The sequence below is a fragment of the Brachyistius frenatus genome, unplaced genomic scaffold, assembly GCF_029030835.1.
Source record: "Brachyistius frenatus isolate BFR_SWC_R1_liver_20210118 unplaced genomic scaffold, ASM2903083v1 Contig_155, whole genome shotgun sequence".
In the NCBI taxonomy this organism is placed as follows: domain Eukaryota; kingdom Metazoa; phylum Chordata; class Actinopteri; family Embiotocidae; genus Brachyistius; species Brachyistius frenatus.
In genome coordinates, this window is record NW_027210754.1 from 603,105 (window position 1) to 620,238 (window position 17,134).

The 17,134-nt window shown below is 39.8% G+C and overlaps 1 protein-coding gene across 2 annotated transcripts in view; it reads left to right on the forward strand.

Annotated features, from left to right (window-relative positions):
* The window catches only part of LOC138631402 (rho GTPase-activating protein 42), a 57,620-nt gene that overhangs the window by 33,415 nt on the left and 7,071 nt on the right, over positions 1–17,134 (forward strand). The window contains exons 4-16 of one of the 2 annotated variants that reach the window (XM_069716326.1): positions 1,442–1,513; positions 9,046–9,147; positions 9,374–9,484; positions 10,825–10,929; positions 11,693–11,822; positions 12,202–12,302; positions 12,929–13,038; positions 13,567–13,623; positions 15,335–15,413; positions 15,743–15,782; positions 16,096–16,158; positions 16,322–16,396; positions 16,972–17,056. In XM_069716326.1, coding sequence (XP_069572427.1) covers positions 1,442–1,513; positions 9,046–9,147; positions 9,374–9,484; positions 10,825–10,929; positions 11,693–11,822; positions 12,202–12,302; positions 12,929–13,038; positions 13,567–13,623; positions 15,335–15,413; positions 15,743–15,782; positions 16,096–16,158; positions 16,322–16,396; positions 16,972–17,056 — 1,130 coding nt within the window. The remainder of the gene's footprint in view (positions 1–1,441; positions 1,514–9,045; positions 9,148–9,373; positions 9,485–10,824; positions 10,930–11,692; positions 11,823–12,201; positions 12,303–12,928; positions 13,039–13,566; positions 13,624–15,334; positions 15,414–15,742; positions 15,783–16,095; positions 16,159–16,321; positions 16,397–16,971; positions 17,057–17,134) is intronic. The other variant, XM_069716327.1, reaches the window with a different exon arrangement.

Below are 17,134 nucleotides of genomic sequence, written 5' to 3' on the forward strand. Positions count from 1 at the left end.
TGTTGCTCTTTTGTTGTTTTGGGGTTTTTGTGTGTGTTAACAGCGCATGAAGGCATTGTGGATTACTGCCCTAATTTGTGGTGACATGAATTTGAGTGGAACAAAAATTTGGGTTGCGACTGAGGAAGAAGGTGGGTCGGGAGGCTGGACCGTTTGAGATTCACCAGTGTAGGAAATAGTGAATAAGTTATTTTACTGTTAGGCAGCAAATATTTAATCTAATCATAACCTTAAAAAGACAGTCATATTGAATGTGAAGGATCTGTCTATATTTAAAAGACCAAAAATATCACGGTGTAATTAAAGTACATTATTAAAACAAAGCTACAGATTTACTCTACAAGCTTACAACATCCCACATCACCGCATATAAAAGGAGAAAGAGAACAATGCGGGCTTAGAGATTGTTAGCTTCCTTTTGAAGTTACTCATTCAAGACTGGAAGATGGAGCTGACAGGGTTATTTTTGGACAATAAAAAAAAATGTGCTGTGATTAATGGTTCAAAACAAAAACTCCTACCCCAAGAAAGAGTGCTCAGAGGACAGTAGCCGTGGAGCTGATAGTCCATATGAGCTGACACCACTAAATTTGTGCTGGTATCATAGATGTATTATGGAGCTCAGCCCTTGGTTTATTACATACACTCGCCACAAAGAATAACAGCCTAAATCAACCTAAGAGCCATGTCATTTGTGACATGACTCCCGTAGAGCGACTCAGCCTGATGTCATCTGATCTCGGTGGGTGAAAGCCCATCCACGGGAAATTCAGAAGCACCTTAATGGCACCTTTTCAAACCGCTCACCCGCAAGGTTTGAGTGCACACTGTAATTGGTACCATATATCTCATCTTATCACTTTCTGTCTGGAGTACAGAGGGAGCATCTCCTGGAGAGACCTTTTACTCCGGTCATGACACGGGAGAGGTCACCAACATGTAAAAGCGTACCTCCAAAATTTAAATGCATTACAGGCTGCACTTGTAAAGCTCCCTCATCTGCTGTGCAGTGTCATATTTCATAGAGGTTTGACAATGCTGGTGCTTCACAGCTCACATAAAAGGGCTTCATTTTCTGCTTCCTAGCAGGACCATTGTTGAATGTTCTATCTCACATCTCTGCTGTACTCATTCTGGTTCCTCACAGTAACATATTGTTCATTGTCACTGGTTCGAGGGATATTAATGAAGGTGATTGCTCTATCTTCCACATGTATTTGGACTCAATGCCTCTCTATTTAACTTGAGTTGGATGATTCTCAATCATAATTTCCTGTGACACGTTTTTCAAGCCAGCGCATTGCATTAAATGTGAAAGGTTGTGTGATATTTGTTCTTGTATTAGCCATTTGGAAGCATTCAGAAGGTTACAACGAGCCACGTCACATCTTTTCTGTCGTGCTGACATCTGTCTATCTGTCTTTTAAATTTTCTTTTTCAGATTCAGAACGCCGACGATGTTTTGATTACTCCCTTGGAAAAGTTTCGCAAGGAGCAAATCGGTGCTGCGAAGGTGAGATATCACCTACATGCACAATTAGCAGCTGAGCATTGGAGGAAATGTCTTCTGACATGTTTTGCCTCATTTCTTCACCCCCTTCATCTGCTTCTCAGTATAGAGTTTTTTAAATAACAGTAAAGCGTGATACTGGCTTGCTCCTAATTAATTAATAAAATCAAAAATGTCGGTTTGTAATTGTGATTTTAGAAGTTATATTTAGTTAGAGGTGGCAAATTATAAACTAAACAATGCTGTATCTTTGATGCGTGGACACATTTCCCAAATTGGCCTTTCTGTGTGTAATCGGCAAAACAAATTTATGAAACTATATTTTACAAATAGGGTTACCCTATTGTAATGTATTTTTATGCAAATAGGAAACATTATTTGGTAATCTGCAAAGGCACCTCTGCCAATCTTTAGCTACATGCAGTCTAAATATAATTTGTTTCTTCAAAGTTACCATTGCATGATCAAGCAGCAAGAGCTTGTATAATGTATGAACTGTAAATTTACCTTATCTGATACACCTTTGGAATCAGATTACTGTAATCATGTTACATGTAATGCATTACTCCCTGACTTATTGGATATAGAGGATTGATATCAGTCGGGGTTTTCAGAGTGTTGCTTGAAGGCATCCTGGTTTCACAGTGAACATGTTGTTAAGGCTGGAGCTGCCTGCACAGAGCCGAGTGGGTTTATTGCTACAAACCATGCTTTCATATCTGGCCAACGCAAAGGCATAAAATGAAAGTAGAGCAGCTTGTTTGTGGTCACTCCCTTGGTGAGATCACACATGAACAAGCTGGTAGAACTCGAGCCTTTACACAGCTCTCCCACTGAGTTTCTGAGGCCACTGCTTATTCCATACTGGACTATGAATCATTTGCACATGTTTACCTAGCCCTGATCCCCCATGGGGGACATCTCAGCCTCAAAGTCAGAGTCTCTCCCATTTTGATTTATTTTACATGACTTGACAGGGACTGGTCTGCGAAAATAGTCATCACACTGTACTTCTCACTTCAGAAGACAACCTGCAATAAAGAGTACCTTTTTTTTGTCTTGTCAGTGCTGAAGTGTGAACAGCAGTCAAACGCCTCTTTCTGGCAAGACTGAATAACATTTGTAACTTCAACCACCGCACCATAATAAAATAGCAAATTTTGGTGCCATTCCTTTCTCTCTCTCTCTCTCTGTCCCATCACAGTTCTCTGTTATTGCACAGACTGTCTATGTTTATAAAATGGTTTCTTAAAAGCCACAGCCCCCGTCACTCCCATGACCGCTTATTTTCTCCCACCACTTCCTCCTAATGGCTCTCTCCTCCTACGGCTTTTCTCCCGCTGAACATTAGCCCAACTAGAGTGAGATAAAAGGCAGACATCGCGAGTGGCTGAGCAACTTTCCACTGTTCTGAGAATCTGGCGCGATCTGCAGGCTGTCTGACCCTTCCAGTTACTGCGCTTCAACTCAGAGAAACATCAGATGGACAAACGGGGAGCTCTACCCTTATATGGCTATACTGCAAGTAATCCCACGAGGTTACGTACCAGTGTATCTGCTTCTTAGGCACAAGCACAACACTTCCATGGCCAGGACGCACCAGCAGATTGACTGCAGCACAATAGGACATCTAAGACACAGTCCGTTTCACTCAAGGCTGAGCAAAATGTTTTAGAATAAACCCCCTGAGACTTTGCACTGTCTATAGTAAATACACATCGAGAAAGCCATGACAACTCAAACAATCACGTATTTTCCCCGGAACACAGTATGTGCTGGCTGCCAAACTGTGTTGAAGACCTGAAACATTACATTTCCTTTTTTTTAGTTTCAGATATATTTTTCTGTGAGCTGGAAGTTTACTTCCCAGGCAAAGAACAATGCTTTCAGAACTGAATTAAGGAAATGAAAGTCTGTCCTGGTTTCAGTTGAGTTGTACTGATTTCTGTCACAATGTCAACAGTCATCATGTTTAGTATTCATGCACTATGCACAAAACATTCTCCTTTGCCTTGCCTGAAGCGCCAATATTTAGTTGCATATCAATTTAAAAAAGATAGATATAAGTAAAGGTTTTCAGTCATGGGTTTGAGAAAAGGTACTTACCCAGCTCTACAGACCGATTTTATCATCCCAAGGTTAATGAAAGTATAAAAATACAGTTTGAATCTGCATAATTGAAAACATTTTAGTGTAGCCCCCATAATCATCTGATTTCTGGACACCCTTTGTAAGGCAGTGCATAGTAGTGGTGGCCATCTGACTCCCATCCAGGCCTGGTTACACTCATTCTTCACACAAGGTTAGTGTGGGACCCCTATGGTGCCCCTAATGTTGAACCTAATTGTGCCAAAATATCAGACAGAGAGAATGCTACCCACCAGTTACACACGCCCTGGTATTTTCTTGAAAAAGTGTCTGGTTAAATTTCAAGGGCTTAAATGTGCACGCAAAGTGTGTAGATCAAGCTTTAGGCAGTTTACCTCCAATGGTTGTCAGTTTGTGGGAGCGGAAAAAAGCATATAACAACAGTTAACATAAGAGTTAAAGTAATGTAACTACTTAATACATCTCTGAAAGAACATTTTCTATGTATGAGCAATTGTGTTCACATTTCCACATCACATTTGCAGAAGTAAGTAATTTGCAAAACAATTTGGAAACAGCCTTCCATTGTCAAACTCTGTACATACATAATTCTGTATGCTAACTATAAAAAAGACAAGTAATTTTGGCCAAAACAAACTTTTGGATGGAAGGGGAATTTAATGGCCTCCAGTTCAGTCCTGATAATACCAGCAAATGGTGTCAAAACAAACTTTCTAATCTTACATACAAGAACTGTATTTGATTTTAAAAAAATTTTAAAAAAAAAGACAAATGGCAAACCAAGTGTTCAAACACTTGCCTGGGCAAAGTATTTATGTATCATAGGCTGTGATCTTATTTGCCCTCTGCACAGCACAGTCATCCCAGCTGTACTGACAGTCGACCACGTGGTGAAAGAATGAAGTGACGTACTCGAGATACACAAACGTATATAGAGGTTGCATAATAAACCTTGCAGATTCGGTTAATATGTTAGTCTTTCTTTAAAAGAAATACACACTCGAATAAGTCAAAAAATGTAATAGACTTTGAAAACATTTCACCTAATGTCATTGAGGAATACAAGAAATTGAGATGACAGCACTGCAGATGACAGTCTCAAAACTCAGTGGTGCAAAACAAAATAAATGCATAAATAATGTGATGGGGATTAAGTATATATCAGTTTGTTATTCCCATGTCTGTCCCATCACTTTCTACTGCATCGTGACAAATTAAGCAGAAACGCCTCTAAAACAAACTCTCAGAGTAATTTAATTTTCTCCTGATCAATAGAATTTCACGATGCAGTCAATGTAGACCTTGAGAGGTCGGTCTTCACCTATTTCAAAGCAGTCCACTGAAAATATATCAACTTCTTGCCTTTTGTGAAAAGAATATAGATTTGTTAAAACGTGAAAATTATTCAAAGTAACGGGGCCTTAAAGTATGGTCGATCAGAGGTATTATGATATTACTCTGGCATTATATCTGTTTTTTTTTTAAGTTCCTAACTTGAGAATTCATAGAATTCTGTTTATACTTTTTATCTAACCAATAGTTTTCTCTAACACTATCTTCTACACAATGACTTAATGAGCTGACATAATGGCTTGTAGTCTTGTTACATTACCCTCTAGTTTTTGTTATTCTTTTGTGGAGCTAAAAGCAGTAATGAACATCATTGTTCATCATGAAGCGCATATGTTCTTTTTCTGCCATTTCCTCCAAATAATAAACTTTTTGTGACAATCCTTTATGTCTTTGGGTTTAATAAAAACCGAATTGTTTTGAAAATGATCTTCGTAAATAAGCTCATTACTGGCCAGTGGTTAAAGTTGACTAAATAATGTAATATTTAACCTTCGTTGCTGGATGCGGCATCCATTAAAATGCGTGAAATGCAAAAAAACAAAGCAAACTCTAAACTGATCCTAATTCTAAAATCTGAATCTTTTAGATGGATATCAAATAACCTCCCGTTACCTGGAACATAGTCAAAAGTAGTCTGTGACAATTCCTTGTGGTCTTACTCACAAGCAAAACTGACCTATGATGTAGTCTAAAACAAGAATATAGCAAATGTAGCTCCTTCTCATCTTAACAAGGACTTCTAAACTTCCAGATAGTTCAAGTTTTTTTTTTTTTTTTCACACTTGTTATCTCCGGAGTAGGTGGTGAGTGAGCTGTACGTTGATCTTGGCAGTGAGAAGCCTTCGGGATCCCTATAGCATACAGTGTAGCGCTTGTCAAGAAACTTCCACTGCATAATAATAAAGCGGCTTTTGAAGTTTGATTTTATGACGATTCAAGCTTTTTTCCCCTTTGAGCTTTACTCAAACTTTAAGAGTTAGTTCTGTATCAGGACTGTGATCCTGTGATATATATATATATTTTATTTATTTTTTTGCTGGTGAACTGGAAATATCATTGTTCACCAGCGAAACGTGTATTTCTTAGTTTAGATTTGTTACTTCATGTTTTACAGTAAGCAGAGAGCAAAAGCTATAATAAATGTTCATTTTAGGCTGAAGCTTTGCAGTTCGCCTCACAATGAATATGGTCTATTTAGAAGTCTGTGTTTGTTTTTGAGCACTTCTGAAGCAGATGTTTGTAATTATTTCTCGTTAATTGGCCAACATTTTTACTTTCAGTGATGTCTTCATAGGAAGTTGGAAAGGAGGCAGACACTTTTGGCTTTGCAGCAAAGTCTTTGAGAAAGTAACTGAAAGTAACAGTGGTTTCTCTCCATCTCCCCTTTGGAGCCAAAGACCAGCTCGTGTGGTGGAGCATCAAAATAACCTGGTTATTGCTATTTAATCCCTATTTTTGGACAACTGCGCCAATTAGCTGTCTTTAATGAGCTCATGGAGATAGGATGCAAGTTCTCCCTTTCATGTCACGGCTCATAGAATCCATTTAAAATGAACATGTGGTGAAATGTGTTGCACGCGATGCCTTGCTAGCCATTGATGTGTATTTTTTTCCAGGGGGTTGGACAGAAACAAGGAAGTGTGTAACAGTTTGTGATATCTGAGGTAATTTCCCCCATACACACAGAGACGCATTCGTCCTCCATTGCCGCTTACATCTGTTACCATGGTGATGAGAGGCTCAGAAATGATGGCCCTGAGGCTCGTTAGGGCCGGTGTCAAAACTCGGGATGTACAGCTAGCGTCCATATAGCCCTCCTGTGGTCTTCAAGTCTGTTCTCAGCATCCTTTCCTTTTCAAACTGAGAATACCTGATGACCAGAATAAAAGCTGCCAGCAGTTTTTCGTATCATCTTCCTCCCTGCTTTGTTATAATGACAATTAGCAGAATTACCCATACTACAGCTGCCATCAAAGCATCCTTAACCGCAACATGAGACTTCGCCAGTGAGAAGTTCCACTACGGAGCAATCTGCATCCGAATATTCTCTTCCTGCATCTGATTTATTCATGAGGACGAACAAAGCAATCAGATGAGAAAATCTCCCAAGTGATAGGTTCATGTGTGTTTTGTACACCAAAGAGTGTCGGGAAGTGCTTTGACTTTATTCAGTCGCAGCTTGCTGATTACTCTCCTGCACTGGCATTAGTTTGTGTCAGACACCTCACGTGTGCTGCAGGGTATGTATTTATCCACACCGGTGTCTTCTGTCCCTAAGTGTTAGGCTTTAAAGCCTTTTTTTTGCCTGCACCGCGACCACCTTCTTTTGGAGAGTGTTTGCAATTTAAATCATCTTCCCTTCTGATTGCACAAACATATCCGGCGGGTTGTGGGTGTACGCTCAGCACACGCACGAACCAACAACCACCTGGTGTTCTGCTGGGGCAGCATTACGGGAGCACCAGTTTATACACGTCCTGCTTGGATCACAACAGAGCAGTGCACTTTGGGTGACTTAATCAGGCTGGCTCTGCCTCACATTTTCACTGCACCTCTGAGCCACTGCCTGTTCTTAGTAAGTGTGAAAGAGTTGGTTCAGATGTCTCTGGCATGCTCACACTGGTCAGCAGCGCTGGGAGATTCCTGCTGCGACTGCGGGGTTCAGCTAAACCTAAATCTCTTAATTTAATGTGATCCCCAGTGTGTGTGTGTGTGTGTGTGTGTGTGTGTGTGTGTGTGTGTGTGTGTGTGTGTGTGTGTTCCCCGGGGCTTCAGTTGTATGCATGCTCACGAAATAATGTCACGTCAACAGCACCCCCAATGGCAGAGCAGGCAGACAGTCAGCTCCCCTTTTGTTCTCCAAAAAAAAATATATATATATATATTTTAGGCAAATGTATTTCCTGTCAGCGCAATATTATTTTTAATTCATGAGTTTATTTTGCTATCCACCTGTTTATTTTTTCTCTGTTTAAGAAAGGAGGGATCATGCACAATTGATTTTTTTTTTCTCCCACTCCAGAAAATATCATTTCTGAATGAGCCATCACGAGAAGGATGAAAATAAGATGCTACTACATGAAATTATCTATTGATTTTTGTGCTGTATTTGTAATAGTTATGTAGGAGGGTTACCATGTATTGTGGTGAATTCTTCCATTTTGTTTAAGTGCTGTGGGGATTGTTCAGGCAGAACTTCTAGGTCATATCAGTAGCGAGTAGATTAGACTTGCTAAATTTCAGGGCCATGGGAATGAAAACAAACAAGCAGGATCTGGTTACAGTGGCCTTTTCCTCACACTTCCCCCACCCACCCTTATTCTGCCTGTCCTCCAGCTCCTTTATGAATGTTTGCATAGCGAGATGGGCATTAAGTAGGTAAAGCTTGGTTTAGAGGTCAGACTTGCAGATGAGACACTCGAATGCCCTCACACAGACAGGTTCTCCCTGCTTGGGCAGAGTTTGATTAAGGCCTGCAAATTGGATCTTTTTTTGGGGGGTTGGGAGGGGGGGGGGGTGAAATGTTCAATCTATTACTTCATATGCTGTATAGATGGGCATCTGGCATGAAAAGCCCATTTCCCGTGCCGTCCTCAGAGTCCTCCCTGTCTGAATCTTGGGACTCGTGACCACTAAGCTTGACTTGTCTTTGCAGGTGGACAGCAGAGCATAACAAGGACGGAAAATGCAATAAGCATCTAGCCAGCCCTGTCTATAGCAGTGCCAAATGCCTTATGCTATCGGTGATTTACAGTGTTGTGTATTTTGCTGTGAACTGATGTGTCCAGCTGTGGCAATGTGAGAATAGCAGCGCATATGTCTTAGTAGTCTTGTTTGATTGTACACATTCGTGCCATGACATTGTCTGCTCGTCATTACACATGTTGTATGCCACTTTTACGACCTGCAATCATCTTTTGGCAGTAATTTGAGGTGACATGTGGCGAATGACATGTGAACATGCAGTTAGACTTCCACCTAGTGGCAATTCAAACACACACGTCCAGATCAGGAATAAGTGATACATGTTTGCTCGTGTTTAATCCTTTTATGTGTCTTGTGGACCTTTTTAGGAGGGGAAGAAGAAATTTGATAAGGAAACGGAGAAATACTACTCCACACTTGAGAGACACCTCAACGTATCCTCCAAAAAGAAGGAGTCATATCTGCAGGAGGTGAAATCAAAACAAATTTTCTCGTGCCCAACATGTCTTTGCATAAGTCTGTTTTATGGTCAGCTGGGTGCCTTTGAAAAATGAAGCTTGTGTTTCACTATTCTTTTCTCCTTCCTTCTTTAAGCACTAACTCTGTAAGCATTAACTCTTTGTCCACACAGTGCTCTCTGAGGTTGACCCCTGTCTTTGTAATAGTGCTAACCTTGGTGTGTTTGTTCATTCTCAGGCTGACACGCAGATTGATAAGGAGAGACAACTCTTTTATGATGCATCCCTTGAGTATGTTTTCAAAATCCAAGAAGTGCAAGAAAAGAAGAAGTTTGAGTTTGTTGAGCCGGTAAGATTTGACATATTTCTGTGCGTGATCTCGTGATGAATGCAGTAATTGCTTAGTCTTTGTTGCCACATTTAAATAAAACATTAGTTTAAGTAGCTTCAACAAAATAGGAGTGGCTCGTTGTACTTTTCCTAGAAAAGGCTTTTTAAATGTCTGTTATCACCTCCCTTAAGTAAAGGCGGGAACAATTAACCACCTCTCAGGTATATACAATATATATGTATACTTGTATATTGCACACATTTGTCACCCTCATCACAAATTCACTGTAATATAGTCAGTACATTTGGGGAAGATTGTGGTTAAATTAGATAAATTGTTTGTTGTTGAGCAAGACAAAGTGAAGGTGCAAATCAAAGGCTTTACAGACATGTGGATTCAATGCTAACATCTTTAGTGCAGAAGTTGCAGGAAACATTAAATTCTCTTGATGTTAAATGTCTTGCAACGTGAGGTGGGAGCAAAGTGACTGTTTCAAAAGCCCCACTGCCATTTGTTTACATCCACTGGCAACCTACCGACAACCTGGGCCGCTATAATGTAAATCTTCAAGCCCCGGATAGTGCTGAGGAAAATGACAAGGCTCAACCTTGCCTGTGATGAATTTGGGCACAGATAAGATGCTTCATCCTTGAACATTTGATATACCAGGCCTCATCCTAGAAATCAAATCAGTGGTTGTGTCTGAGGATTTGACTGAGAGCATCTCTATGTTTGCGGGATCCTCAATGCTCGAGATGGTATCAGTTTTTACTGCTGGTGCTTTTTTGCCACAATGGTCAAGGATGTTTGTGTGTTATACAGAAAATAAGATCAATATCTGTCAGCCATGAAGAACAGCAACTTTCTCAAACTTAACTCTTATTTTATTTTGCCATCATACTATGTACAGTGTTCAGAGCATCAACACGAAGATGTTTAATTTCATGGAATTTGCTAATTATTAATATTGACAAGTTAATTTGTTTTAACTGACTGTGCTGCATTACAGTGTAATTGGAGTTCTTCTCCAAAAGTGGATACCCACAGAGTGACATTTACTACAACAAAATGATTGATAGCACAGAATTAAAACAAATCATGCAGCTTTTAGATGACACTCTGATAATTAAATGTGTCGTTAAAAAATACAAACTCACATCAGGCTGGATACTTTGTGTTTTAGAGACAATAAATGATCATTGTGATATTATGCGAGGGATTATTGTTTCAGGTGTTTAAAATGGATGTTCTATTTTAAAATATTGCTTTTAAAAAATTATACCTCGTATGAATTGGTAATCAAGCTCTATAATGTTTATTAACTCAATAAATCGCCATTAAATATTGTTTCTCTCCAGCTCCTGGCCTTTCTTCAGGGTTTGTTTACATTCTACCATGAAGGATATGAGCTGGCTCACGAATTTGAGCCATACAAACAGCAGCTCCAGTTCAACCTGCAGAACGTAAGTCTTAACACCTCAGGGCTTGTATACAAAGGCAACCAGCCACGTAATCAGATTCTGCAGCTTATCATACCCTGATATAACAAGCGGAGTTTTCACAAATGGATAACTGTGTGGTTAAATGAAATTCTTTGCTGCCTAGGATCGATATTTTCAGTGTTGCGTTGCTGGCAGTTACTGCAGGCCATTTAATGGTACTGTGTCAAAAATAACTCTGAGTTGGGAGTAAAAGTGCAGCTGCTGCCATGCCCCCTGCCTCCATAACTATGACCTCACCACTTGCGGCCTGAGGGTCCAAATTTCTCTCTGACCCTAAATGTCAGCGCCATTGACCTGACAATTTCCAGTCCGTAACCCTTTCTCCAAGTCTGCTGAGAGCTATAAAAGGAACTGGAGAAGGTGAGACTGTCTCAGCACTAAGAGATATGAAACAGCCGCATATTGACCTTCTTGACTCAAAAAAGAAGATAACGCCTGAGTTTTTGTCCTTATTTTAGATCATCTCAAGTAAATCCATTCAATATAATAGTAAAAATGGGATTCGAAAGAGAAGCTGTATTTATATTTCCAATTAGATTGCAAATTATTCTTTCCCCCAAGGTGTTCTCACACAGCTGCACAAATAGCAATCATTTGTCAGTTGTTTGACATGTATTTGTTGCTGGAGGAAGAATTAGGGTATTCTTAAAATGAGAAAAGATGCAAGTACACAAGAGTTCATCTGTTAATGGTATGATAACATAATCTGGTGTTTTCCACCTAGACTAGAAACAACTTCGTGAGCACCAAACAGGAAGTGGAGAAGCTGATGAAGAGGATAAGGTCTGCGGATCAGGACTATAAACCTCCAGGCCAGTGGACGATGGAAGGCTTCCTGTATGTCCAGGAGAAACGTGAGGCTTCCCTCGCTGCGCTCCCAGCCCTCCAGGCCCTCCAGTCCCTCTCCCTCTCTCCTTTCACTTATAAGTGCATGGTTTTACACCCATCACCATAAACATGTCTGGACTTCTCTCAGGCCTCTGCAGAAGAGATCCTCTCACACAGAACTCATAATTCATCCTGTTTACCAATTCTCTTTGATGTGCTCTCAAATGCGGGAGGGAGAAGGGGGTTACCACAAATGATAGATTTCTATCAGCAGCTATAAACAACTTTTGATTCATCACCCATTAATTGCAAATTGATTTTCAGAAGTCCTTCCAGAAGGCTGTGATTCAGATAAAAAATAATTTTGTCCCTGCTACTATTTTCTTCTTCATGTTTCTGTCCTAGGTCCTCTGGGATGTACTTGGACACGTCACTACTGCACGTATGAGAAAGGCAGGAAGACCTTCAGCATGAGCAACACTGAAAACAAGTCAGCTGGGAAGCAGGTAGTTTAGTTTAGTTTAGTTTAGTTTAGTTTAGTTTAGTTTAGTTTAGTTTAGTTTAGTTAAAATTGCACATGCACAGACTGAGCCAGTGTAATCATGAAACAAACATCCTGCTTGAGGCTTATAAGATTGTCTAACCGCAGAGGGTGGAGGGAAAAAGTCACAGAACTGCAGATTGGGCACAGGAAACAAAAGACTTGTTAACTCAAGGTGACAAAAATGGTTAAAAGATTACAAAATCCACAAATAACAAGAAAGGGAAACTCGAGGAGGCGAAGCAACCTTCTCACAGACAGAGTTAGTGCATCTTGTTTTGCGCGTGATGTTCTTAATTTGTAAGGATTTATGCTTGATGCTGTGAAAATAACTTAATGAGACTTCATGCAGATCAAATGATTACTGATAATTATTTCCAAAATGATTTCACACTTTGTGTCTTCGATCTGCAAACTGCCTCCACCATTCAAGTTTTTTCATGTACTAACTGGATGATCATATTGATTTTTTTTAGACTTTTTTTTGCATTTGCACATGTGGATTTAGAGACCAAACCTCAACAAGTGTGTTTATGTTTCTATCTTTCATTTTGGTTTACATTTACTAATGGATGGTGTGTTTATTTTTAGAATGGTCTTGTCCTGAATCAGCCAGAGATGTTCAAGCTCAAGTCCTGCATTCGGAGGAAAACAGACTCCATCGACAAGCGCTTCTGCTTTGATATTGAAGTGATGGAGAGGTCTGTGATGCATATTCACAAAAATGGGCTGAAAACGTTCAAAAAACACAATAATAAATGCTGTTTGAAGAAAACGATTAGGGAAAAACATTTCTCATCACCTAATTCAATATCCACAATTTGGCTCCTGGAAACTAGTTCATCAAAATAGCTCTTGCATATGTAAACAACGGTGAAGGATGCAGAGGTTAAACACAATTACAACTAACTTATTTTAGGATTGATGAACTGCATGTGAAATTTTGTTCTCATGCACTTTGAGGTTCTGTTGAACCCACCGATACTGGAAATTAACCTACATTAGCACTGGAGTACACAACCTTTAAACATGCAAGTTCTGTTCAGGTTTGATTAACATCTTCAAAGACTCCAGTGTACCAGTGTTAGATGTCTTCAGCTTTGTTTGTTTCCTGCATGTTCCTCAAGTTCTCTCCCTGTCGAGCTCTTGTTTGCTGTATGTCTCCAACATCAATATTTATTCTATTTTTGAACCCATTCCGTCTTTTCTCTGTGTTCATGTCAATTTAGAAATGACATCTATCGTGGAACTCTTTTCAGACCGCTTCGGTTTTTCTGTAAAGTCCGGTATGTGAACTGACCAGTGCTGCCCTTTTCAGAGCAGTTGCATGTGCTGCATGTGTGCTGCTAATCGTACTATTCACTCCATCTCAAATCCAAACCTAATGAAATGCTGTTGCCTTCCTACCACTTCACATAATCAGACATCACATGGTCAATATGGGCTAGAGGATGCAGACATTGAGCCGATAATTAATTGATCATTTTGCCTCTTTTTAGATGTATGAAATGTTTTAGCTGTGTGGAAAAATTTATAATTGATTTGTAATCATTTGGCCAACTCCTAATCCCATTCCCCTTTAAAACGTACTGGAGAATGGGATTGGGGATTAGCCAAACATCAGAGACTTTTAGTGACTGTCAGCTGATTAACACTGGCTCAATTGTCCAAGCCATGTGTAATTACAACTTGATATGAGCTAATTATTGTGATGTGTACTTGAGAAGATAGAGTTGGCGCATCACTGTGTGTTAATGTTGCACTGCAGCAGCGGGCCCAGCACTGCTCACCCTTGGCGAGTGTTGCTGAGCATGGACAATAACTGCAGTTTATTCGCAGGACAACTCATTTATCATAAACTGCGATGCCCCAAGGTGCATGTTCCAACCACAAGGACAATGTGGGCCAAGCTCCAGTCAGCTTCAAGCTCATTCATTCATCCTCATTATAATAAACATGTTGTTACACCTATAATAAGCCATAATCAGGCCAACCATCTTAGAACCATCATACAAATGATTGGTTCACCCAATTTACTAAAGGGGTATTTCATTTTAGCCATGCAAATATTTGTATTTTATTTGCCCAGGTTTTGAGATCTCTGTCTCTAAAGCATCCACTGCCAACTCGGTGAATATGATATCATTTGTTATGCTCAATGTTTAAAAAAAAAAAAACAGTAGCATGTCTTTCAAAAAGAATATCCCTGATACTCTGGATAACACGCAGACCTCAGGGTCAACTGTTTTCTTTGGGACTTTCAGAAAATACTTTCAATGAAAACTGATGCCAGGTTGTTTTATGTATCAGAGCAACAGAGTCACTGTTTCTGGAAAGACATCTTGCTGTTGAATCTTTTAAATGTTTTCGATGTTGTGAGCATCACAAATATAAATATTTCCATCCACATCCAATGTATTGGGTTTGAGGCATTAATATTTGACAGCTCAAAACCTGGTCCAAGAAATCCAAATATGTCTGCATGACAAGATACCACTGGAGCTAAATAAAAAAAGTAAAAAAGTTTTTTTTTTTTTTTTTTTAAATTTGGTTGAAATTACCTATATATTGTAACACATGGAAGTTGGACATGGCCCTGCTAGTACTAACTATCACCACTGAGTGGGTTTACGTATCATCAGATAATGCTGTATCATCGTGTTACCACCAACTGAAACAGTGCTACAAATCGAGTGCAGATAACGCTCAGAACCGTTTCGAGCTATGTAGCATCTAGGAAGGTTCGATAAGATAAAAGTATATGCTTGCTGGGTGCATATCACACTGATATTGAGCACATGTAGCTTTTAATTGGGAGTGGAATGTGAAGCACAAAGCCAAGCGAGGGCACAGTTTGAAGTCAAGCATTTGCACATAAGCTATTTTAGTTACACTAGTCCTTTTATAGTGCTCTCAGCCAGTGTAAACATGGTCTGTCCAGGGGCCCCAAGGCAATGAGATCAGACTGAGACCAGCTTTTCTCTGAAATCTTTCCAGGCATGGCGTTATGACACTGCAGGCACTGTCAGAGTCCAACAGAAGATTGTGGCTGGAGGCCATGGATGGCAAGGAGCCGGTGAGGAACTCTGCCTGTTTGTCTTTGAAATATTCATTTTGTGCTGGCTGCTGTTTGACCACAATGGTTTTACTTTGGTTTTTTTGACAAAAAAACAAAACAAAACACAATTTAATTATTGGTCGCTGGCTCCCTCTTCTGGTGGCTACCAGTTAGGTATTTTTAAGAAACCATGACCTCACCACCTACTTGTGTTAATAGTAGGACAGTCCAATTAAAGCATGGGAGCAGTGGGAAAAACTGTTACAATATCTTCTTTCTGCGATTTTGTTTATTTTTAAAGCAGAAGGCTCGTTAACTTAATAATGCTTTTTGTAAACTTTCTCTAGATTTACAACCTGCCAGCCATATTGAGCAAAAAGGAAGAGAGTAAGTGTGTTTTTCTTTCCAAACCACTTTCATCGTTGAAATGCCAAATTTAGGTTTCTAAGACTTGGAATAAGAGACTGAAATAGGCAACACACCAGTTCCAAATAAGCAATTTGTTACCTCTAGCTATCTCTGTTCATTTACACAATTATTTGACATACACCCACTCAGACATAGCAGAGCCTTCCAGCACAGAGCTGGTATCTTATTAGTTTGAGAGCAGTAATACGGGAGCGCTTATTATTCCTACATGATGCTTGGGTAACCCATGCGGTAAGTGACATGTCAACCCATATTCTTTCTTGTTTTACAGCATTTCTTAATGAAGCAGGCTTTAACTTTGTGAGGAAATGCATTGACTTGGTCGAGCTGAGAGGTGAGGTATTTAAATCTCTCGGTGTGACTTCAATGCACTTTGGTAATGATTATTATTATTAAGAATGGGCTTCATTCATTGGTGGTCATGACAACACAATTGTATTAGTCTTTAACTGTGCAGAATCCTTTGTTCCAGTTCATTTATTTCCTTTTTCACGAAGGCATAACTACGATGGGACTGTACAGAATTGGAGGAGTCAACTCAAGGGTGCAGAAGCTGATGACCACAGTGTTTTGTAAGTAGCTAAAGTTTTTTTTTTTTTTTAAAGTATCATCTGTAAAACTTCTCACACGACACGCAGCAAAACAAAGAGATCTTGCTGTAACTCATAAGTGCCTGATTCACCACGTTGCTTTTTTGGGGGGCTTTAAAAGCTCCAGTACTTGAACAGTTCAGGTTTTGCCACTGTCTTTGGTTGAATCCAGTGTTTTATCAAAGCAGAGTAAGGAAAGAGGTCCTCTTTGTGGTGTGACAGTGTAAAAGTCATCTGGCCTCGTATTACTTTGTCATTACTTCATTGAATTACCAATCACATACATTTTAGACATTTGAAAAGGAAAATGTCTGAACGAATTACTAAAAAATCTCTCCAAAGTTCGATCTCCATCTCTGTGAGACACCACACATGTACTTTTGTGCACTTACATTGATTTTAGATTATCCTCTTGAGTCTCTCTAACAAGGAGACAGGCAGTATTTTTGATTCTCAGTTAAATAGCTTGTCGGGTCATGTTAGGTTGCATTTTTTTCTTCAGACAGTTTACAGCTTAATAGCTGTGGTGACATAAAAATCCAATGTGTGTCCAATAGCATCCAAAGCACCTGTGGATATGGACCTGGATCCAGAGATGTGGGACAACAAAACCATCACCAGCGGTCTGAAGAATTACCTCAGGTCAGCTCGCCCTGCCGGCTGCGTGTGCTTAACTGTCAGGAGTCATCATTGCCCCCATAAAGCCTCTTTGAAACCTCC